General features: G+C 37.5%; 2 protein-coding genes across 7 annotated transcripts in view; one reads left to right on the plus strand and one right to left on the minus strand.

The window, feature by feature from the left end:
- Window positions 1-4,193: 4,193 nt before the first annotated feature.
- On the minus strand, window positions 4,194-24,220 carry SCRN3 (secernin 3). 6 transcript variants are annotated; one of them, XR_006355663.1, is made up of 9 exons: window positions 24,069-24,206; window positions 19,984-20,155; window positions 15,309-15,490; window positions 14,616-14,812; window positions 12,337-12,534; window positions 8,866-9,028; window positions 8,322-8,502; window positions 5,894-6,118; window positions 4,194-4,870 (listed from the first exon to the last, which is right to left on the minus strand). XR_006355663.1 is itself a non-coding variant. In XM_043995468.1 (8 exons), the coding sequence occupies exons 2-8, from the start codon at window positions 20,137-20,139 to the stop codon at window positions 5,945-5,947; spliced, it is 1,251 nt and encodes a 416-aa protein (XP_043851403.1). In that variant the 5' UTR covers window positions 20,140-20,155; window positions 24,118-24,220; the 3' UTR covers window positions 4,194-5,944. The 6 variants fall into 6 exon arrangements, 5 of the variants coding, with proteins under 5 accessions (XP_043851403.1, XP_043851404.1, XP_043851402.1 ...); XM_043995468.1 differs by having other exon boundaries at window positions 4,194-6,118; window positions 24,118-24,220; XM_043995469.1 differs by having other exon boundaries at window positions 4,194-6,118; window positions 12,445-12,534.
- CIR1 (corepressor interacting with RBPJ, CIR1) overlaps window positions 24,219-25,862 on the plus strand; it is a 38,930-nt gene continuing 37,286 nt past the window's right edge. The window contains exon 1 of the mRNA XM_043995466.1: window positions 24,219-24,386. Within this exon, the coding sequence (XP_043851401.1) occupies window positions 24,315-24,386 (72 nt within the window). The 5' untranslated portion in view covers window positions 24,219-24,314. The remainder of the gene's footprint in view (window positions 24,387-25,862) is intronic.

Below are 25,862 nucleotides of genomic sequence, written 5' to 3' on the forward strand. Positions count from 1 at the left end.
AACCCCAATTGCCTCACTAAAAAAAAACAAAAAACAAACAAACAAAAATTACATATAATGCTTTATAGTTACAAAGTGAATTTGCATACACCTCATTTGAACCTAGCAACCCTGTAGTAGTACAGTATTATTTTCGTTGATGTTAAATTTTATTATAAATAACTACTGTCATGGAATGGAAATAAGGTTTTTAAAAATATTAAAGAGAAAGAGCTAAAACCTGTAGATTCAAGTATAAGCCACCAAATGGGCTAAATAAAAGGTATTCTGGTGCATGGCTACAGTAGTGAATGATTTTGGAAATATTAAACATATCATAGCAATGACTTGTTTAACGAATACAAAAAGTTGCAACTAAGAAGTTTTAGGTAAAATAGATATTAATGTAAAAGTTAAAGAGAAGAATACAGAATAGTGGCACCCCTTGCTGGCAAAGATGTGTAACTGCAAAACTGTCTAGGAGACAGATTTGTTTGTTCTTTAATTGATACCCACTGTACTGAGCTTGAAATCAGGAAGACTCATATATGATGACAGATTGCATGACAGAGTGAAAAATAATAAAATCTGGGCTCAGACACTGATTAGCTATGTGACCCTAGGCAAGTCACTTAACCTTATTTGTCTTAGTTCCTCATATGTAAAATGAGCTAGAGAAGGAAATGGCAAACCACTATAGTATCCTTGCCAAGAAAACCCAAAATGGGCATAACTGTAATGACTGAATAACAACAAAATCAGATGTTTCCACAGAAAAAGGCCCAATTAGATAAAGATAATTTTTGACAAGGAAGAAATTAAGATGATGGCCAGATCTTTGAGATGTTATTTGATCTGTTTCCGCTACTTTATAAATGTGAAGTGTGAACCTTACGATTTTGGGACTTAAAAAGAAACCTTATGAAATTATCTATTCCAGGGTGTGAGAAAATAATGGCATTTGGCAGATACTCAAAGGCCCCACCTAGAGATTAATCTAAACTGATTGAATTAAGTGAGAGTGATTGACTTTGCTGATTAACCTACTTAAAGTTAATTAGATTGTAACCATACCTGGCCTGCCCTTAAGTAGGTATTGTTCTCAGAAGTCAAGGACTTTGAACTCAACACAGACCACCTTCAACTCCAGTGAACCAATGGTTTTGGATGACAATCACCAATCAGCTTAAAGCAGTATGAAAGGACCACCTCTCCTCTGGACCTATAAAAAGCTTCCACACTCAGGTTGCTCTTTGAAGCAGGTTCATGGTGGAAGACTTGAGGAAGATGCAGACCAGGCTGGAGCTCTAGGCTGGATAGGCCTTTTCTTAACTTTCTGAACTCCATGTTCTCCTTTTACTAATACCTAGTATGCTTTAATAAATGCTTAATGCCCAAACACTGGTGCTAAAGCTTCTAATTTAAGGCGACCACACATTTAGATTTTAAACATCACAAGGGTTCTTTTTTTTTTTTTTTTGCAGGGCAATGGGGGTTAAGTTTACTTGCCCAGGGTCACACAGCTAGTAAGTGTCAAATGTCTGAGGTCAGATTTGAACTCAGGTACTCCTGAATCCAGGGCCAGTGCTTTATGGACTGCGCCACCTAGCTGCCCCATCACAAGGGATTCTTAACCTTTTTTTTGAGTTATGGACTACTTGTACAATCTGTGAAGCCTATAGACAGCCTTTCTCAGAATACTGCTGTTTTTCCAAAATATTTTTTCCACCAAATTATATGTAAAAACAATTTTTTAAACATTTGCTTATTTTCAGGTTTTGGATTCCAAATCCTATCCCTCTCTCCATCCCCTACCTCCTCCCTGAGATGGTAAGCAATCTGATATAGGCTATACATGTGCAGTCATGTAAAACATTTACACATGTCATTTTGAGGAACAGAAGGTTGGAGGGAAGGAAGGAGAGGGAGGGAGGGAGGGAGCAAGTGAGCAAGCAAGCAAACAAGAGCGAGGGAAGGAGGGAGGGAGGGAGGGAAGAAGCTTGAGTTTGTATTCAAATGCCACCAGTTCTTTCTTTGGAGGTAGATAGCATTTTTCATCAAGAATCCTCTGGGACTATAATGTTTTGGATCACTGTATTGCTGAAAAGAGCAGTGCTGGAAAAAAGGGTATGCACATTTTTATAGCCCTTTGGGCATAGTTCCAAATTGCTCTCCAGAATGGTTACATCGGTTCACAACTACCAACAGTGGATTAGTGTCCCACTTTTCCCACATCCCCTCCAACGTTTATCATTCACTTAGGTGTCATATTAGCCAATCTGATAGTTGTAACATGGTACTTCAAAGTTGTTTTAATTTTCATTTCTCTTATCAATACTGCTCTAGAGCATTTTTTCATATGACTATAGATAACTTTATTGGTCTGAAAACTGCCTATTCATCTCCTTTGACCAGGAATGACTTGTGTTCTTATAAATTTGACTTAGTTCTCTGGAATACTGTTTTTTAAATGCATAAACTAAAATACATAGGATTACAAAAGAAATCAATTAGAATAAAAAGAATTTACCAAAATATTTAAATAAATATGTTTCTTGACTTTATGTTCATAACTCCTAATTATTAGATTTCTGATAAGGAATCTGAACACCAAACAGGTGAACTGACTCACCCAAAGTCACAGAGGTAGTAAAACAAAAGCCAGGCCTGAAATCCTAATGTCCTGCTTCCAGCACGGTGAACTTTTTATATGTTACCAAGTGATCCCCTAAGATCCTTGCACTAGGGGCAGCTAGGTGGCGCAGTGGATAGAGCACCGGCCCTAGATTCAGGAGGATCTGAGTTCAAATCCAGCCTCAGACACTTGACACTTACTAGCTGTGTGACCCTGGGAAAGTCACTTAACCCCAATTGCCTCATTAAAAAAAAAAAAAAGATCCTTGTACTAATTTTCTAAGTGTTGTCTAAAGGTTGACCACTGCATAGGCAGACAAAATGCAGTGTTTATACTACACACCCCAGTCTAAAGTGTCTTCAGACTTAAAAAGTTATTGGTGCCCTACTTTAGTATTTTCATAAGTCAATTTTAATGCTTAGTTAACATCAACATAAAAGATTAATTACTTAAATGCACAAGGGGAAATAATATGCTTACACTGAGAAATTACACAAAGAAAGCACTATGATGAGAGATTGCATGATGTAGTGAAAGCAAAATGGAACCTAATTGTTGAGACCTAGGTTTAAATCCTGACCACCACTCTAACTTATCTTTGACCAAGACACTACCTCTTTAATCCCATTTACTCATCTATAAAATGAAGGGTTTGGGCCAGATGTGTCTGAGCAGCCTTTTCTAACCACAAATTCTAAGTCCTATGTAAGTATAGCAAGGGGAGCATCAGCTTAGTACAAGAATGACACATTCATACTTTTTTCTAACATCTATAGTAATATTAATTTTAAAGAATGTTTCAATTTTTGTTTTATTATATGTTTCATGTGTAACAACTAAGATTCTGAATTCCCTTAGACATGTTTTTGAGAACTTTCATTGTTTGATCTGATTATTGACAAAGCTATTTTAAAGTTGTGTTAAGCTCAATTTTGTAGGAAATTTTCCTGGCTGATTACCAGCATCTACACATCAACCCCTGAAAAGACTTCTATTCTACTACTACACCTAGAGGACATCTGAGAAAAGACTTTCAGAGACTTTAAACAAACAGTTTTGTTTTGTTGTTGTTGGTTTTTTTTTCTTTTTCTCTTTCTGTTATAATATACACCATCTGTAACATGTACTCTCTGCAGAGGCCCTCCCTTTGTAAGACCAATGTCAAAGCGTCGGTTCATGAGGACAAAAAATTGCCCCCTAGACAAAACTTTCCTCTCTTCCTTTTCTATATTGTTATTAACATATTGTTAGTTAGCATAGGTTATTATATTCTGTTATTTTTGACTGTTTCATCAAGGAAACGCTTCATTTCTTGAGGAAACAAAGGGGGGACTGTAATGATTGGAATGACGACACGTACTGGAGACTTACTATAGGAAAGCTCTGCCATGAAGGAAGGTCTTTGAGGGCAGGATCATGCGTCTTTTCTTTGGTGTCAGGAAGTGACGTTTGCTGGTGGGAGGAGGAAGGGGGAGCTGGGTGGTCTGCCTCTCTCTTTTTTCCTGAGGACACTGGTGGAGAAGGGAGCTAGAAATGCGCTCTCCCTTTAATAGATAGGAATCTAGGCCTTTCTCTCTTTACCAAATTCTTATTCTCCTTAATAAATGCTTAAAAGTCTAACTCTTGCTAAAGCTTATAATTTATTGGTGACCACTCATTAGATATTTTAGACAGACTAGCTAGAATTTTAGCCCTTAACACATCAATAATCTATACCTAGGGGAACCACACAATATTAAGGGTTTTTCTTTTTTATTATGGTCTGAATATATTAGATCCTTCTGGGATTAGTTATTTCTTCAGTGTTGGGACTCTCTCTACAAATGCAGAACAGAATCCCTCCCTCCCAACCCCAAACCTTGTTCTATATAACTTTTGTCCATGTTTGTTCATAAATCATTCACAAAGAATCCCACTCAATATCCTTGAGACCTCCTTTCTTTTAATTTCTCAAGGATCAATGTGCTTTAAACCTTAATAGGGATAGAAATAGGGATCAGACCTGTAATTACACTGATAAAGAGAACTAGAAGAGGAAATCCCATGTACCAATGCAGGCTGGCATCTTCCCAGATAGAGATTTATACACTACCTGCTTGAAATCTATGCCCAAACATTTAATTTTCTCTTCTGCTTTTCTAATCTTACCCCGGCCCCCCAGGCAGAATGAATATGAAAGAGTGAAAGGACATGAGACAAAAAAAACAGCTAAGGCCTAGTATTCTCCATCTTCATGCTCCCAAACAAGGTTTACTCCTACAGGATGAAAGAAAGAAAAGAAGAACACAAGTTAACAGAAGCAGGCAGGACAAATATAGGTTTAGAAGCACACAGATGCTGGGAATGCATATACCAGCTAAAATTCACTTAATAAGACTAAAATATCTTTTTTTCCCCCAAAAAAACCCTAGAAAATCAACTAGTAGAATTCACTGGTTAGTTGGTCTTACAAACAGCACATCTGTACTACATAAAGTACCTTGGCAGAAAAAATACATTGAAATTGAGCAGAAGAGCAATATGTAAATCTTTAAGTTTCCTCTTATGGGGCATGGTGGCACATATCTGTATACTCTATGGATGGGGAGGCCGAGCCTGGTGGGTTGCTTGAGCTCAAGAGCTTTGAGCTATAGGTGGCTTAAAGTCAATCAGGTGTCTACACTGTCTGGCACTAGCATGGAGGCCCTGGGGAGGGCAGGTAGGGACAGGACAAGCTGCTGAAGGGAGGGGCAAAGCTAGCCCAGGTCAGAAAGGGATCAGGCTCAAAGCTTCTATGCAAAGCTGCAGTGGGATCAAGACTATGAGTGGCCACTGCACTTCCAGCATGGGAAAGAGACCTCGTCTCAAAAAAAAAAAAATTCTTGTTCTGATAATTTCTACTTAAGTCTCAGATGACTCACTGTTTTAAAAAAGTTTGCATCCCTAAAGAACAGTCTGTTTTCTTATTGTAATTGAAAGACATTTTAGGATACTGCATAATAATTGTATTGTATATGAATCTATACTTCACTGTACACATTTTGTGCTTTAACACAGCATTAGAAAATCAGCTTGAAATTCATAATTACTTTGACAGTAACATAACATTCTAGTCTGCTACCTCTAAGTAACATTTAAGTGTTCTATGAAATAAGTATATCAATTAAAATTCATGTAAGCCTTACTTTTCAGTATCCGAGAAAAATAATAGCTCAATGATTTTAATATAATAGTCAAGCTTACATTTCAACCACCTAAATATTACTAAAGAGCGATAAAGTCTACGGAACTCAGATTTACCAGATTTAATACGCTTATGACTTCCTTTGAAGAAAACCTCTGAACATAAGTTCATTGAGAGCTACCACTTGACTCATAAATTTTCATTTCATTTTTCACACTTTGAGAAAAAAGGTTAGCAGCCCTCTTCACATCAAGACACTTATTCTGAAGGGCTGATTCCATCTCTTTGAGTATTTCTTTCTCCAGCATCCTCATCTCTTCCAGCATTTTGATGCCTGTTTCCTAAAAGGATAATTTTCAAATAGAAATTGATACAGTACAATATTTCAAAAGATCAACAAACACATTTATTCTGTCCTCCCACCTACCAACCTCATCATGCAAGATTCATTTTAATTTCCAAACAATTTTCTAAGTCTCTCCCATTCCATCATTTGAGGGCAGAAAAGATAAAGATCCTTTAAATTGCTTCCACTCAGACTTACAAAACAACCAAATAGCCCTAGAGGGAGATCTAGGCTAGGGTTTTAAGTTCATACTTCTTCACCAAGGTTGAGTAGAAAAGGAAAGAAGATTTCTTAATGCAGCCTTTGAATATGTCTGTGGCTTCCCATTTCTGAAATCATCTAAGTAAATTTTCTAAAAGGAATACAAAATGTTTTTCTTCATAGACCATAGTTAAAAAGAAATTGGTTAGGGCAGCTAGATGGCGCAGTGGATAAAGCACCGGCCCTGGATTCAGGAGTACCTGAGTTCAAATCCAGCCTCAGACACTTACCACTTACTAGCTGTGTGACCCTGGGCAAATCACTTAACCCCAATTGCCTCACCAAAAAAAAAAAAAAAAAAAGAAATTGGTTAAAAAAAGAAAGAAATTGGTTGCTCAGATATTACAGAGCAATTAGGACCACTCTTGTGCTCTTATTCTATTCTGTATAATAGCTAACTGTATAATACTTAATATTTGGGTTTGTGTTATATTTCCCCCACGCCAGTGATATCAGAAACATCTCTTAATTATCTTTGTACATCACCATACTGATTTCCATGTCTAAGGTGCTTAAAAATAGTTGACAAATGAGTAATTAAATGAATGAAAGAAATATACAAGGAAGAAACTAATTTTCAAATTTTACAGCTAGAAGTAACTTAATTAGGAATAAAGCCCAACACTATTACTGTATATAAAGGTGGAATTCAAAACAATTAAATAATCGGTCCCAAATCCCATAACCAGTTAGTGACCAAGTGAAGATCAGGGCCCATACACCCAATTTTCCCATATACCACATTGCTTTCTATAATTAACACACTAATTGTAGCCTGAAGTATTAAACATTTTTAAAATATTTATAATTTTTAAGGTATTTTAACATTATTTGATCCAAAAAAAGGACATATGTCAGTAAACTCTTTTAAAGTCTACAAGATGGGGGCAGCTAGGTGGTGTAGTGGATAAAGTACCGGCCCTGGATTCAGGAGGACCTGAGTTCAAATCTGACCTGAGACACTTGACACAAGCTGTGTGACCCTGGGCAAGTCACTTAACCCTCATTGCCCCGCAAAAAAATTTAAAATAAAATAAAATAAAATAAATTCTACAAGACTACCCTTGGAGTGGAACTTCTATGCTCCTATACCTTTAAATAATTCTGATGAATATAAATTATAGACACAATTGATCACCTGCAAGTGACAATTCTAATTTTTGCCTCATACACTAAAACTGTTTCAGTCAGTTCTCATTCTAGTTCTGCAATACTTCCGACTTCTTCTGGGGTACTGAATTCAGTTCTGGGTGCCACATTTTTAAGAGGACATCAATAAGCTAGAAAGCATGCACAGTGGGCCTTGAACTCCTGCCATGTAAGGATCAAATAAAGGACTGGGCTGTTTAGCTCAGAGAAGAGAAGATGTCAGTGGAAGAAGACAGCTGGCATCAATTATTTGAAAAGCTGTTATGTAGAAGGGGGATGAACCTTCTGCTTGGTTCCAGAGAGCAGAACTTGAAGCAATGGATGGAAAAATCCATATTAACCCTAATTCTACACTCTTCAAATCTCTCAGGCAAACTGCTATCTAGCCAAACCTCCTGCAACTCCTATTTGTGAAGCTGATCTTTGAATCCTAGTGTAAGACACTATGTGGCCCAATTCTTATCACCACTGTTTTCTACCAGTTCTATTTCCAAGACTCTTCATCAACTGAGTATGCTATGTCATAAAGAGATATAAAGAACATAAATAAATGCTATATGTCATAAAGAGACATAAAGAACATAAATGACATGCTGAAATGTTCATATATTCAGAAAAAGAATATAAAAAGAATGTAATAGAGCTTACACAATGTAAGCTCTATTAAGATACAACCTTTGCCTTACATAAACTTTGCATCCCATCACCACCCCACCTAGATCTATCACAGGTTTTGCACATGGCAGTCATTTAACAAATGTTTGTTAAATTAAATTGAAATTTCATACCTCATCAGAATTTATTCTTTCCATTGCCTCTTGATGTTTGCAGTAAAGAGCATGCCTTCTGTCAGGTTTACTCTGAAAACGTGGCTTCTTTTTAACTGGATCTTCACGTCCAAATGTTGGTGAGTTGGTTTCTAGTAACTGAGTTATATTTGGTACAAAAATGAATGGCTTAAAAACAGATCTAGAAATAAAAAAGAACAACGTCTTTAATATTCTTATTATTAGGTACAATCAAGATATAGACAGTATTTTAATACACTCATTTTCTTCTATTACTCCCTTTAGCAAAGTTTCCATTAATAAAACTATGTTTAACATATAACTGAGATATATTAAAAGGTATTAACACTCTTTTCTTATAGGAACAAAGTATTCACTATTGGCAATTATATGTTCATAGAGGTGAGACGCTAAATATTTACAAGAAAATATATCCTATATTTTGAACTTTTAAAAAATTAGATTATGTCATTAAAATTACATTAATTTAACTAAATGTCAAGCTTCTTTTCCCTACCCACTAATCCCCCACCTCTGACTTCACCTTTCAGGATTAGGGGTTCCTGTAAGGAAATGAATGCATGGAAGGCTGGGATCTTGAGGCAAAACAGAAACCATGCTGGCAGTAGTCTGAAATTCTCCCTCCATATTAATGCCACTTTCTTTATCTCGGAGAATTTCCATCATTGTTTCAGAAGTCATATTTCCTATTGAAAAATTTGAAAATCAAATTAGTTATGCAACTATGTCAACAAGCCCTAACTCCAATTTGTGCAGTTTGGCATTATAGCAATTTACTTTACAGACCTATATTATAAGACTCATTTTTCCTTAGTCCTCCTATCAGAATAGAAACCACAATAACATGTTAGAATTAGATCTGTAATTAACTCCAGTCAAACACTCAAACACTTTTGCTTAAGAGAATTCCCTCTTACATATGAAATGTTTTCTCTGTTTATCATATATAACATGAAATATTGGTCTTAGTATAAACACCACCTAATATATTAACAAATTATATTCTTTGTTATCAAATCAACTACATTAAACTTGTCAGGCTTATCACTAACTAGGAATAAGTGTATGAAAACATTAACTATATAAATTATTATAGCTAAGACAAAACTCCTAAAGAAATAAAAAGCAAAAAGGGAACAATGCAAAAAAAATTAAGGTTTAAAGAGAAGAAAAGGTTTGGAAAAGCCACAATGATGAGTAGAATAATGAATCAATTAGGTCTAAAAGGAATGCTTTGCCCCAGTGAGGGCCCAGTTGAGATTATATAATATAAACCTGAAGATGACCCAATCAACACAGTTTCATGATTTTCTTCAGCTTTGTCCAACAACATGTGTGTAGAGGCAAAGGTAGTGGATGGTGAGAGTAATCCAAAGCTGAAGATTGGCAGGACAAAATTTTCCATAGGATAAAGGGGCAAGGGCTTCCAGAGAAGATGACAGTATAAAGTTGAATTGGTTCATCAAGAGGTCAACAGGGGGAAGGTAAGAAAGTGTAGCCTGTGCAGGGATGATGCAGGTGCCTGGGAATGAAGGGAGTGGAGAGATTGGATGTCAGGATGAGGACGAAAAGCAACGTTTGGGGTTTAGAGGGAGAGGGGGTAATGACAAAAGGTTATGATCAGATAAAAATTTCAGAGTTCATCAAGAACTCTGAAAGTCTAACACTTGAAGGTGGTGGCAAGATCAAGGGTGTGTACAACCCTTGATGATGTGAGTATAGGCCAGCTAGCTTCACATACTGAATAAATTTTCTGAATAACTCCATAACAACAATGTTTCTGTCAGTTTTTGCACTATAAAATCTCCATTTTTAAATTGGGGTGATCCCCTACATATATATTAAAATAAGTAAATTTAAAGTATTTGAAGTTAAGTTCTTACAACCTCTTCCTTTCTGGGCCAAGTTATTTTTCTTATATTTAACTAAACATTTATATAGTAAACCATCAGTGGCTTTAAAAATGCAGAGAAAATAGATAATTGTTCTCTGTAAATGATCCTACTACAACTGAAATGTTCTTTCTACTCAATTTTGCAACAAATTGAAAACAAAAAGCAAAAAAAAAATACGGCAGCTTCTAAAAGCAGCTCTTAATATTTTTTTGAATGATAGAAAATGCCCAAACAACGACCAAAACACCAAACAAAACCCATGAATCAGGCAGATAACAGGAACACCCAGTGTGATTTTAAAATGGTTGAGATCTAAATTCCTGAAAATAAGGATTTATAACGAAAACAGTGACAGAAACATAACACTGCTATAATACAGGTATTATGAAAATGTCTTCTCTATTCAAAACCTACAATTCTAAAAATGAAGGAAGGATTTATATGATCACAAGAATAGGACAGCTATAAGTAATCCACTAGCAAGCATTGAATAAGTACTAAGACTGTGGTGGTAGGGTTCAGTAAAATGAATAAAAAACACAGGGGTGCAATTTCATTGCAATTTAAACTAGTTATTTCAAATGCATGAGTGAATTTATTTGCAATTTGGATATACATGTAGCACAGTTAATAGCTACCATGAAGGAACAGTTGGAAGAGAGACATAGCAGTGTTGGTCCACAGAAATCTGAAGAAAAGTTACAGTGATTACAAGAAAATGGAATGCTGGTGTGAAAAAAAGGCCTTTCCTCTTTTGAGGATTCATAGTGAGCTAAATGGAATGCCCTTTCTGCACAGAAAAATAAAAATTTTAGGTCCCACTCTTTTTTTTAAACTACAACCACCTATCAATTAAAAAGAAGTTGACTTTCCAATTAATTTGTAATTAAAAAATTTAATTTTAACATATTACAAAGTAGAGGATGAAATTAAAGTCCTTTTCTTTCCTTCTCTAATTTCCCTAATAACTTATGTTCCTTTTTCATTTCCTCTTATTTCACACTTCAACAACGCATCCTTTTCTGACCTTTTTGTAATAGTGTCTGATGGCTGAATCCCTAAGCCAAAGAAGATTACTGTCATAAATAAGAATGTACAATCCCTTAACACAACAACTCCAAATGTTTACTTCATCTGAATTTCCAGAAATGTGTGTAAACTCACAAAAACAAGCAATAAAGAAAAATTAATTTTTAAATCTTTCTAAATGTAATCCACATCTAACAGTTTTACATTTCAAAACATTCTCTAAAAGGCCTACTCTTCAAATGGGAAAAAAATTAATTTCATTTAAACAGCATATTTATAAAATAATTTCTATAAATTGTTCACAGAACATTTCCTACTGATGCTGAAGTGAAAAGCATTTCCTGATATTAGCAAAGATATATCTCTTTTCAAAACAGTAGAAAATATGAAAATATTGTGGAACATTAAAATACTCCATCACAAGGCTTTTTCTTTCATATGTAATACTAATTTTTTTTTTGTGGGGTAATGAGGGTTAAGTGACTTGCCCAGGGTCACACAGCTAGTAAGCATCAAGTGTCTGAGGCCGAATTTGAACTCAGGTCCTTCTGAATCTAGGGCCAGTGCTTTATCCACTGCGCCACCTAGCTGTCCCCATATGTAATACTAATTAACACATAATGACTCTGTCTAATAAGCGCCAGTAAAGAAAATTATAGCCCCTGGCTGTCCCATTTATGAAAAGCTGCATGCTGATTGACTTTCTGAACCAATTTTACTTCAGCCACTGAAGCAACATGTTGGTCACAGACAGTATGGTTTTTTATTATCAAAACAAAATAGATTCCTTTAGGTGAAATTGGCTTTTCTGTGTATGTGTACAAAAAATATCTGCTGTTCAGCAATTTGCCAAAAGATCATTTTTCTAGCATAATTTTGGAGTTCAGTACATCAGAAATTATTACATCAGAGGCAGAAATTAGCATAGAGTATAATAATGATGTTTTAATAAAGTCATTAATAAGTGTTAAGTCCTCATAATGACTGATTATTTTTACCACTGTTATATAGGGATATACAAAAGCTTACAAAAATTCATTTAGATAGTATTATTTAAATAAAAAGATTACCTTTGTATTTGTTCAGAAGCTTGTAACCCTCACAGTATCTGCCTGATGAATTATTAGTATGGGCATATACAGTAGAAAAATTAAATTCCTTTTGGTCATCCCACCAACCTTTGTCTTTAGCATGTTCTCTCATTTTTGGATGCTCTCGGTCAATCTTGGTTGTTATAGAGAGTTGATTGGAAATATTACGAACTCCATCTGTTACCAAAGAGAAAGAAAAAAATTATAGATAGCCAGACTGATGAATAGGTATTTGTTAAGCAGCTACTATGTGTACTTTGCTAGGCACTGGAGACAAAAGGATATAAAAGGAACAGTTCCTGCCTTTGAGGAGCTTATATTTTATAGGGAAAAACAGAACATACAAATATATAAAACATATGTAAAGTAAATACAAGGGAATTTTCAGTGGGAGGCACTAGCAGCTGGGGGCATCATGAAAAGCCTCATGGTAAAAGGTGGCACGAGCTGAGCTTTGAATGAGGCTGTGGACTCTAAGAGGTGAAGTGATATCATACGTTCCAGACAGGGGGAGACGGCCTAGGCAAAGGCATGGAGAAAGAGTATGGGGGTTCCTGTGTGAGGAGCAGCAAGTAGGTCAGTTTTACTCAACCAGAGAATGAGTGATGGAGAATAGTTAGGCTGTGAAGAGCTTTAAATGTCAAACAGCGGTTTGTATTTGATCCTAGGGAAAAGAGCTAAGAGAGCTTTGGGAGCAGGGGAGGGAGCACGGTCAGACTTGTGGTTTAAGAATCTTGCATTGGGGGCAGCTAGGTGGCGCAGTGGATAGAGCACTGGCCCTGGAGTCAGGAGTACCTGAGTTCAAATCCGGCCTCAGACACTTAACAATTACTAGCTGTGTGATCCTGGGCAAGTCACTTAACCCCAATTGCCTTACTAAAAAAAAAGAAAAAAGAAAAAAAAAGAATCTTGCATTGGCAGCTGTGGAGAGAATGAGCTGCAGAAAAAAGATATTTTAGACATGCCCAAGTAAGAGGCTTTTGCAAGAGGTGATGAAGGTCTGAATGAATATCTATTAACCTTAACTGAATTTTGTGAATTGTTTCTTAATTAGGGTTTACTTTTACTCACAGAAATGTAGAGCCTGAAAAAAATGTTCAAGTAGATGATTTAAAGAACAAAATGTGCTGAAATCTCTTATTAGGAAAGACAGTGAAGATTTATTTAAAGAGATAAAAAATATAATGGTTAGCATTTATACAGCACTTTAAGGTTTGCATAATGCTTTATATACATTATCTCATCTGATTTTTACAACAACTCTGGTACAGGTAGGTGGTATTATTATCTCCATTTTCCAGATGAAGAAACTGAGTCCCAGAGAGGTTAAGTGATTTGCCCAAAGTCACACAGATAATAAGTATCTGAGGCAAGATTTGAACTTGTCTTCTTGATGCCCAGTCCTATGTGTCTTAACCACTGAGCCATCTAGCCGCCTGACTTCCTAATGGTGTAACCCTGAGCAGGTTACTAAACCTCTTCGGTTTCATTTTCTTTTTCTATAAAATAGGGGTGTCTGATGTTATGATCTCTCTGAGATCCCTTCAAAAATCTTAACCCATGATCCTAGAATCTTGGGACATAAGGTCTCTATCATTCATTATGGAACAGTCATAGATAGTACTGTACTATTCTTTAGTATCATTGAACTTGGTCCTGTGTGTCCACCTTGCCTTCCCAATGAGACTGGAAACTCCTTGAGGGAAGTACTGTGTCTTACAGTTCTTTTCCATCATCCAGAGTGCCTGCTGAGCACATACAGACATGCATTTAGCTCAACATCCATCTATCCATTGAGCTAAAAGGAATAAAACTAGCGCAAAGCCTTCTCAAATGATCAAACTGGATTTTTAAAAAATGATTAGATTTTATATTTTAATGTCCATATGATAAAAGCTTTTCATCTAATCTGAGGACCGAGTATGGTCAAATGCTCAAACAATCCCTCTCTCCAAGCCCACACCTGTATTATTCAGTCCCAAGTAATAGTGAGACAGAACAATAAAAGGGAATAAACAAATAAGGACAGTAAAATATGCAAAGATATTTTATATTGGCTGAGTAAGGAAATTACATTTTACATTGGCCAGGTAAGGAAAACCAACCAGAGGGAGTTCATTTTTCCCTATTCTCCAAATCATCCTCACATTCTATCAGGACAACATCTTGGACAAAAGAATAGAGCAATCTGGTAAAGTATGAGAAATTAGGAGTACTTAATGTTTCATAAAATGAATTCAATAATATGTCATCCATACCTTCTACTTTTTCTGCTGCCCAATATTTTCCTGCAGTCTCAAGAATCCAGGCTTCATGCCGATCAGCTATCAGAAAACTATTGTGATAGCTAAATACCATACTCTCCGAACAATTTCCACCCTGTCCATATTTTTCTAGTAATTCAACAATAATACTGACTGCTTTTTCAGCTGTATCAGCTCTTTCAAGGCCAAGCCTAAAATAAAATGTAATAAGTTCTTATGAGATAATCTGCATTTTTTCAAAAGTATTGTTTGTAAAATATCATATGTTTCAACATAAATTCCTTTAAAATAACAAGCAAGCTGACAAGTATTCTTTTTTTTGTGTGTGGGGCAATGGGGGTTAAGTGACTTGCCCAGGGTCACACAGCCAGTAGGTGTCAAGTGTCTGAGGCCGGATTTGAACTCAGGTACTCCTGAATCCAGGGCCGGTACTTTATCCACTGTGCCACCTAGCCGCCCCGCACCCCCCCCAAGTATTCTTAAATATAGCTTCTATGACATTTAGAATTCGTAGTGTTTCATTTTTCTGTTTTATGGTATTTTAGCCAAAAAATTTTGTTTTCACTAAGGGTAATAGAACAAATACCAGAACATTTTAAAACAGTCTAGCATTATAATTTAAAAAGTAAAGTTAAGTTCTACAAAATGTGTTTCTTTCCTACGAAACCCCCAAGTATGACTGATAACCTGACAAGGTCCATGCCAAGTAATGCCTCTTCTTCGCATACTTCTTCTCTTCCCCATACAGCTTCATTACCAATGCAAACTCCATGTTCATTGGCTCCCATTTCTGCACCCCATAACCAAGACGGCCGGCTCAGAATAACAGCATACGTTTCTACTGCTTGTTCAATTTCTATATAGGTGCACTATAAAGAAATTCAGTTTAATGATTCAGTGAATGTTGAAATTCAATAGTTTTATAGTCAAAACTATTAAAAAAGCAGTATAACAAAAAGCACTGAAGAGAGGTCAACAATAATGAAAATATTACAAAATATATTTAAAACTGCCCCTTAAAAATTAACCAGCATACCAAATAAAAATAATCTAAAGTACAGCACTTATTTTACATGAACCAATCTAAAAAAAACCCCACACACATTTACAACATATAACCAAATGAAAAAAAACCTTACGATATTAACCTTTAAATGTAATCCCCATATTAAAACGTGTAGCATAAAATGTTAAGGTTCCATTAATTATTCTACACATTACATCAAATAAGATCACAATAATTACATTTATTACATCTTAATGGTTAGGAAATAACTAGTAACTGACATCGACATAATTTTCAAATCAGCTACATATACAGTCAAAGAATCAGCTTATTAGAAAAAAGATCAAGATCAATACCAAATAAGAAGTTAAAATCAGAAGATATACCAATTAAACTATAATGACTCAAACTTGTCTTATTTAAATAAACTACTGATTCAGAAAAAAAAAAATGTTTAAAAGGATGAATACCATTTCCTAAGGAAGTTTAACTTACTTTTTTTTTTTTTTTAGTGGAGGCAATTGGGGTTGTGACTTGCCCAGGGTCACACAGCTAATGTTAAGTGTCTGAGGCCGGATTTGAACTCAGGTACTCCTGACTCCAGGGCCAGTGCTCTATCCACTGTGCCAACTAGCTGCCCCTAGTTTAACTTACATAAATCAATCACCATAACAAGGAGACCAAAAATACCTAGAAACTGCTCAGAGTATAAATATTTAATCTCCCTTCCAACAAGAAAGCGGTGACAGTCAAGGCAACAGCAACTTTAGAATATTGTCATTTGTAAAATCTTAATAAAGAGGACAGTAGAAAATTATAAATTGTATTGTCTCATAAAACAGCAAGAAATGGTAGGCATAAAAACCAAGCTTACAGAAAGATTGGTAAGAGACCCAATTAACCTAATTAATGTCTTTAAGGATGAAAATGGAAGATGACAAATGAATAGTAGAAAAGATCTGTTAACATCACTGTTAAAAACTAATTTTTTCCCATTGAGGACAATACTGCCACAATATCTGGACTCTCTCTGATAAGCTTTGTGAGGTATTAGAAATGGAGCTACCAAAAAAAAAAAAATGGAGGTACAGAAAAGAAAGATATGAAGAAGAATCAGGCTGGAATAAATTTACAGGGAAGAGCTACATAAATATGTTACAACTGGAGAGTGTTGGAAGGGAAATTCTCCAAAATCTGAAAGAGGAGGATACAGAAACCTTGGGGAGAGGGGGGAAATCACAAATTTTACTACTAAAAAATGCGATCAAGAAAACACCAAGAGGAAAAAAAAAAGGAGTAAACATCAATAACTACCAGTTCACAAGCCTACATCCCCATTGCTAGGATTTTTCATGAGAATAACCTATACAATTATCAAGGGCATATTTAATCAAGAGATTAGAAGGGAGTATTAGAAAGGCAGAATTAGAAAGAAGCCTTTCACAAATAATATTCTATGGTAGACCACATTTTATAGTCACTTTGACTGAAAAGTTCAGAGAATATAAGATGTTGCCATGCTTCTTGTTTGTTGACTATTAAAAAAATGTGATTCTGTTTAGTAAAATGACATCCTCTTCAACAAAGTGTTTCCCATGGGTATGTAAAAATCATACAAGATTTCTTAAAAGATGCAACAGTGATAACTTCAGTTGATTACCCACTGATTTTAAGTATCAAGAAAAGCATAAAACTAGCTAGCCATGGAGAATGTTAGGGCAGAGTTGAAATGAAAGAGGGATTCTTTATTGATGCTGAGGTCCTCCAGATGGGCTTGTTTGTAAGCTGTTTGTATCAAACACTGTAACAGTTTGTGCCTCCTAAATTAAATCAATAATAATGAAGCTTTTAGCCTAACTATCCACACAGGAAAAGCCAAGTGGAAAAAAGTATCTAATTATCTCAAATTTCTCTCTGAAACAAAGGTCCATCTTTTTAATACCCATAACCTTCTGATAATGTCATATGGCTACAAATCACACAATACTAGTTTCCAAAGCTTTCAAACTGCGGGTCATTCAAAGAACAATAGAAAAACTCATAGTGAGCGTGAAGAGGTTTCATCACATCATATTACCAAAAAAATACAAGCAAGAAGTCACATGAAGTAGACTATCTGAGAGACAGATAACCAGAAAAGAACACAAGTCACTCAGAAAGTGTGAGGGATAATCAATGAATAGTCAACATGGTTTCAGTGGTACTCACACATTGTCAAGAGGTCTAGAGAAAGGCTGCAAAGATATTGGGCAACCTCCAGGGAAGATTTGCTAGACATAGATAAGCTCTGTGTAACTACTGGAATGACACCAGCTGCTGGAGAGCTACTGTAGGAAAGCTCCGCCATGAAGAGAAGGCATCTGAGGGCAAGCCATGTGGTTTTCCTTGGCATCAGGAAGTGATGTTTGCACGTGGGTGCTGTCTATAAAAGAGGCGAGGCTTGCTCTCTCGGGCTTGTTCTGGAGGACCTCAGGGGGGAGAGGAGATGGAGACATTGGCTCCCTGAGATACACAGCTGAATCTAGGCCTTTCTCTCTCTTCACCAAATTCTTATTCTCCTTAATAAATGCTTAAAAGTCTAACTCTTGCTAAAGCTTATAATTTATTGGCAACCACTCATTAGATATTTTAGACAGACTAGCTAGAATTTTAGCCCCTTACAGATTTTTTTCTTCGAGGAACACTGTAGTGTTTCCTTGACGAAACATCTGGAAGGATGACAATCTACACCTTTGAAGGAGGCACCTATGGTGATGAAATAACAGATTCATCACAGCACTCAAATATTTTTCAACTAATTCCATATGCATAGATGCAATGAGAGGCATTGTAGATCATCAAGATCCCCAGATTTGGAAACAGAGAACCTGGGTTCAAATCTCAGCTCTGCCACTTACTATCTATGTGACTTAGGGAGATCATTTAACTTTTCTGGATCTGTTTCCTCATCTGTAAAATGAGGGAGGTGGGTTAGAATGTCTCCCCTAGATGACTTCTAAGATTCCTTCTAGATCTATGGTACTATGATACTGACATTGTCATGTTTAATTACTACCCTTCTCTGATGTCTGGGAAAAGCAAAATTATATTATAAGATTTTTCAATCCTTACCTTTTTTTAATCAACTCAATTTGACATACAATTGCTAAGCTTCTACCAGTTACAGAGCACTATACAAGATTAAAAAAATTTTTTTAAATGGTCCTTGCCTTTGTGTAGTTTTTAATCTATAGAGAGAAAAGCAACATATGCACAGATGCTATAATCCAAGCAGAACATAAATTATTTTTTTTATTTTCAAAAATGTCCTTTGCTATTTTGAACTTAAAAAACACCACCAAATACAAACATTTCCATATACAAAGAACAACATATTGTATATGAAACTGTAATTCTCTGTTATAGCTTGTATTTTTTAAAGGTACATAATAAATTCAACAAGGATAAATTAATTTTTTAAACAGTATTTTGCAAGATCAGAGACAGGAAAGGTCATATCTAGCTGGGAGAGCTCAAGGAAGACTTCGTGGAGAATATAACTTTTGGGCTTAAAGTACAGATATGAATTTAACAACTTCAGATAGAGGGTGAGGACACTGTAGGCATATGGAACAATAGGGATGGAGGCAGGAAAATGCAAGACTTGTATAGGATAATGGGTATCCCAGTATGGCTAGAATATAAAGTACATATTAAAAAGTAATGTAGGGGCAGCTAGGTGGTGCAGTGGATAGAGCACCAGCCCTGGATTCAGGAGGACCTGAGTTCAAATCCAACCTCAGACACTTAACACTTACAAGCTCTGTGACCCTGGGCAAGTCACTTAACCCTCACTGCCCTGCAAAAAAACCCAAAAAAACAAAAACAAATCTGACCTCAGACACTTACTAGCTAAATGATCCTGAGTAAGTCATTTAACCCTGTTTGCCTCAGTTTCCTCATCTGTAAAATGAGCTGGAGAAGGAAATGGCAAACTCCTCTAGTATCTACCAAGAAAATTCCAAATGGGGTCATGAAGAGTCAGGTACAACTGAAAACAACTAAACAACAACAACAAGCACATAGTCACTGAAAAGTTTTGAGCAAAAAAGCTACATTGAAGTGACAGTATAATATAAGCTCCCAAAGGACAGAGAATGTCTTCTGCTTTATCTTTCTACCCCCAGTCCCTAGCACAGTATTTGAACTGATTTGAACAAAACATTACAAAAGTGCATCTATTTTCTGATTCAATTTTTTTTTGCATTCAATTTCCTGAATTTTTAATTTACTAACCCCCTGGAATAATGTCTCACTCCTAAAAAAGATAATCACAGTTCTTAAGAATAGTATATTGAACAAAACATTTTACCTTACCTCAAGTTTTCTTCCAGGGCCATGAAATAAAGTGGGAAAGTAAACTATCTCTTGTACTTCATCAAAAGCTCTATCTGAATTTTTTCCAAAAATAATCCTATTGCCAACTGTTGCAGGAGGCAAGGCTACGAATGTGTCACAAGAAGTAAGTTCCATGTTTCTTGAGCCAATCCTTTAAAAAAGTGTAAGAAATGATTAAAGAAAAGAAAGTGACCTGGAACATAAAGCAAGCAAGAAAATCTAGGAGTTTTTAATCAAGAGCTATTATTATATTGCATAAAGATCAAATTTTCTGCAATATTTCAAGGGCCTGTGATTATGTTAGTGTCCCCTATGCAAACTGTGACCCTTCTAGGACTTGAAAGAGTCTTTAAGAGTTTCTGTAGCCAAAAAAAACATCATCCTACAGTCAATCTAGGGGAAAGCTGTTCCAAACTTCAGCTCAGGTGACAGACATGCAGTTTGATTATACTTTAAATCTTTCCAGCTTGGTAAGCCCTTCTCTACTTAATGTTCCAATGGCACAGCCTCTGGGAATTCACCTCCACTCCACTCCACCCCACAATGAGTAGTACATAAAAACTTCCTAAGAACTTTTAAACTTTATATACTGCATCACACCTTCTCCTGTTTGAATACCTCATTATGGAGACAGTTGGTTGCTCCCAAAGGCTATGCCAGTGGAATAAAAGCTCCAAGGGGCCTATAACAATCCTGAAAGACTTCCTGTACAAAGAATAATGATAGGGGGCAGCTAAGTGGAGCAGTGGATAAAGCACCAGCCCTGGATTCAGGAGGACCTGAGTTCAAGTCTGGCTTCAGACACTTGACACTTACTAGCTGTATGACCCTGGGCAAGTCACTTAACCCTCATTGCCCCTCGAAAAATAAAATAAAATAATGATAGACTATATTGGTGGTCTAAAAAGCAGCCTACATAAGTCTTGAAAGACCCAACCCAGAGAACTCATGGGAACTAATGAAGGCCCTATGATGGGGTGCAAGTGATAATAAACACCGGTGGAGGGAGTATGTAAACTAATGAAATGATGGATTCTTGAAGTATAAACAATTTGAATCAAACAAAATAATATAGAATATGTACCAGTTTTATTTGTAATAATACTTTCAAATACATATATATATATCTTGTGTTTTTTGATTTGGAAAATAATTTTGAATAGTAACATAAGGCAGATTAGACTTACATTTTACACCAGACTCATTTATACCAATCAAATGAGATGATATTTGTAAAATGTTTTGTGATAAATGTTAGCTATTGTTGTTGCTGTTATACTAGCAACTCCAAAAAATGATGTGGAAATTTACAAAAATTCCAAAATAATGAAATTCTCAGTTGATCAAAACTGCCCACTGAGTATTTCTTTTTCTTCTTCTTCTTTATTTTTTGCAGGGCAATGGGGTTTAAGTGACTTGCCCAAGGTCACACAGCTAGTGTCAAGTGTCTGAAGCCAGATTTCAAATCAGGTCCTCCTGAATCCAGGGCCAGTGCTTTATCCACTGCACCACTTAGCAGCCCCCTGCCCATGGAGTATTGCCCCATCAAATTCACCATATCCAAAAGAAAACTCATTATCTTTCCCCAAAAAAGTATGAATTTGGAGAATTTGTATTTCTTAATGATCTAAATAAACTTACAATGCTCTATTCTTTACTTTCTAATTTTCCTTCTAGGGGCTGTTATTTTTATAATTCATGACTATTTTCAAATATCTGGTATTTTCCTCATTTTGTAATCCTGTAAATGGAATAAAAGTAATGTACATTTGATAAATAATATTATGGACATAATATTATATCCATGATAGCATTTATCCATTAGTATACTAGCACTGTGAAGAGAAATCCAAAAGAGTCCTTAGCACATTGGTGGAACCTGCTATGGCAAACTTATGGGAGGACATTGACAAGAGTTACACAACAGCTGGGCAAACTTGGACAGCTATAGATCTGCAGATAACCAACACAATGGGATTATCACAGATCTGCGTGGATTTTTTAAAAGCCAAAACAAGCATCATGATGAAATTTGTGGCTATAAAGACTGCTGTAGAAAAAAAGGACATGGGAAATTCCAGGTTCACCACTTCTATCTATGTGACATTCAGAAAGATCCTTCCCCTCTCTACACCTTAGTTAAATCACTTGTAAGAGAGTGAGATCTAAGGTCCCTTTTAGGTCTAAATCCTGTGCATTTAATTTTTTTTCCTTCCCCTTTATTTTCCACCAACTGCAGGCTGAAAAGGGCCAGCAGTGCCTCTCTTTTAAACCTCATTTCTGTTCCTCCTACCTCCACCTGATTCCTTTCTCACTCCTTCTACCTTCTGGCATTCATTGATGACACTGCTTACTTACCTAACCACCTTTCCAGCCCTAGCTGCTCTTCTTCTTATACTCCTAACTCACTGATCATGGAGGGAGAGTGAAATTACTCCTTACTCTCCATTGATGCTTCCAGACTTTCCCTCTACCACCATTACTTAGCAACCTGTCCTCCTTTGAAATTCCTATTGTCCAAATTCATCACCCAATCAGATCCTGGTGGTCATTATCCACTGACACCATCTTCCCCCTTTCTCAACGAGTTCAGGGCCAGGCTCACTGTCTTTTTTTCCAGCCCACCTCCTGCCTTCACACTAGGAGACTGTAACATATATATTGACATTCCCTCAAATATTCTCATTTTTCAGTCTTTCAACCTTCTCTTTCCAGTTTACCCTACCCCAAAACAGATGGTTACACTCTTAATCTGTCTTCATCCACAAATGCTCCAATTCCTTGTTCATGAACTCCAAAATGCCTCTATCTAATCATAATCTTTTATCATGTCACCTTTCCCTATGCTTTATGACCCTTAACCCAGTTCTCTGTACTCACCAGGACCTCCAAACTCCCCTACTCCTCAATACTTTCCTAACCCGAACCTTTGGTGACCCTATTCAACTCTATTCTTGAATCCCTTGCCTGTTTTATAGCTAATCAGACCTTACAAAACCCTAACCTTAAACTACTTCCCACCATTCTCCCCTTTCACCCTTAGTCAAGCGCTTGCTGAAAAAAGCTGTAAAGTCACAAAGTGGGCTGATCAGAGCTACCATAAATTCATTTCATCTACTCTCATCTGCTGTGCCGGACAGCAGAGTAATGCTACAACCTCCTGATTTCTCAGCCCACCCACCTGGGGACCTTGTCATCACCAGTCGATCAACACACATTTACTAAGTGCCTACTAAGTGCAATGCTAAGTGATGAGGATACAAAGAAAGGCAAAACCAAACCAAACCAAACCAAACCAGTGCCTGCCCTCAAGAAGCTCACAGTCTAATGGAGGAAGACAATAAAAAGAAGCTGAAAATGAGCAGAGGAGAAGGGGAAGGAGGTGACATGGGGGTGGAGAGAAGTCCTACAGTTTGGGAAATGATGAGAGAGCTGCCTCGGAGGACCTCATTAAATGGAAGATCCGGGAGAGGCTCTTCAATGTCCACTCTCCACCCTCTCCATCAGAGGGGGGAAGGGGTCCCAGGGGCGGAGTGGGGAGGGGGGTGGGGTACTGAGGAGATGTGATTTCCAGAGCTGATGAGATCTTGCAGGATTATAAATGAGAAAGAAGGGGGAGGAGCACAAGCATTTATTAAGCACCTACTCTATGCCAATACCAAGCACTTTACACTTATTAACTCGATTAAACTTCACAACAACCTGGGAGGTGGGTGCTATTATTATCCCCATTTTACAGATAAGGAAACTGAGGCTGACAGAGGCGAAGTGATTAGCCCAAAGTCCCACAACTTCGAAGTGTCTGAGGCTGGATTTGAACTCAGGTCTTCGTGACTCCTGGCCCAGCAATGGATAGCCTCCTTAATGTCACCCTTCGCCTTCTCCAATCATTAGGAGGAAGGGGCCCCAGGGACAGAGAGGTCCGGCCAGACGTGGGACCACTTTGGGGACCGGGAGGCTCCCTCCGTCAGCCCCGTCAGTCCACCAGTGACCATTAAACACGAACGTCCCTTTCTCCCCAGGCCCCACACGCCCCCTGCCGGACCCTGCTGCCCTCCCCTCACCTGGACCAGGGTCTCACTGACGGCTGTGACGAGAGGGGGCGCTACGAACCTTGAAAGGGGAAGGAGACGGATCAAGAAAAGGCATAGGGGTGTCAGTTACCGGGTGAGGTTAAGGGGAGGGAAGTTCGGTGGGGCGGAAGCCGTGCCCTCTAACCCCGGAAGTTGCCTCTGAGCGCCGAAGCAGTTCCGGTTCGATTGTGGAAGGTTGTTGATGTTGGAGCTGCTGTCTCCGCGTCCGGCTCAAACATGGGGAAATCTTTCGCCAACTTCATGTGCAAGAAGGACTTCCATCCAGCGTCCAAGTCCAACATCAAGAAAGTAAGAGGGGCCTGAGCAGAGAGAGTGCGGTGGGGTGGGCAAGGAACGGCGTTCGCGCCGGCTAAAAGCGGGAACCGGGCGCTCTGCGACGCCGCCGCCGGGGCGAGGATCTGGTGATGCCGCGGAGGTTGCGCCGCCCGTCTGGGTGGCCACGGTCTCCGGGATCGGGGTGGGGGGGTGCAGGAGGCGTGATAATTCTCCCCCCCGCCCCCTGTCAATCCCGGATGTAATGTTCTCCCTTTTTTGATCCGGAACCTCTGTTTAGGGTAGTTTATGGCAGCCCGGGTTTTCAGTAAGCAGTCTGAGCCTACGTGTTCATTTGCCCCATCCGCAGGGAGGCTGATGGTGCATTTAATTGAGCCCCTGAGACCACAGATGCCTAAACGACTCATTAATTGGTGCCCTCCAGGAACACCGTCCGTTAATTCTCAGATACACTCAGGGTAAATATTAGGATTGCTAACATCTATCCTTATGAGCCCACTTCCTAACCTAGTCCAAGGTGCTTGTTGGATTTTTTTGTTGTTTTGTCCTTTATTCAGTGCAGATTTATCTGGAGCAATCCAGACAGTTTATGCTGAAAAAGAGATCTAAATCAATACAGGAAGAGTATCCAGAAATGATGCTACTGTTAGGCATAATTAACATTTTGAGTAGAGGAGGCAATAATGTAGTGGGGGAATTATTTGGGTTTATATACCCCCAAATTTGAATGGGCATTCTCCGTGTTAATTCACAAAGCTGGGTTTCTAATTGACATTTTGAAGCCCCGCAAAAATTATTCTAGTACCCATGTTCTTTAAAGTATGGTTGTTGTGCACCCTACTCTGTCTGCCTTTTGTCTCCTGAGTTCCTTTGATCACTTGTTTCCCCTTTTATGAATTCGTGTTCTCTTTTCCCTTCTTCCTCTTCCCTCTACCTTAGGAAATACAACTCTTCTTTCAAGGGTGTGCTTTAAGTGCCATGCTGCCTTTGCTTCTCTTCATCAGAAGTGATTTCTCTTTCCCCCAAGGCTCTTTGTATGCCAAGATCTAGAGTTTTTATTTTATTCAGTGATCAGTGGAGAACCAGTGGAGTTTTGGGGATAGGGAAGAGGTATTGGAACAGTCCTTTAGAAAGATGACTCGGGTTATGGTGTGAAATACTATCTGGAGCTTAAGAGATTGAAGCCAGCAAGACTAATGGGGAGCCTGAATAGATTAGGGCCTTAACAGGAGTGGTAGTGTTGTGAATTCAGAGGAAGCTACTAATACAAAATGGAAGCAGTATGATCAACAGGACTTGGCAGGTGATTAGACATGTAGAGAAAGGGAAGTCATAGATGCCTACAAGGATATGAGCCTGGATGATAGAGGGAATCGTAGAGTCTCTTAATCTTGGCTTAAAGGTAAACAATATCGAACAATTATAGGATTTAATAAGAACTGTTGTGATACTATTTTGTTTCCTTTTATTATTAATTCTTGATACCTTTTT

Source organism: Dromiciops gliroides, chromosome 3, assembly GCF_019393635.1.
Source record: "Dromiciops gliroides isolate mDroGli1 chromosome 3, mDroGli1.pri, whole genome shotgun sequence".
Taxonomy (NCBI): Eukaryota; Metazoa; Chordata; class Mammalia; order Microbiotheria; family Microbiotheriidae; genus Dromiciops; species Dromiciops gliroides.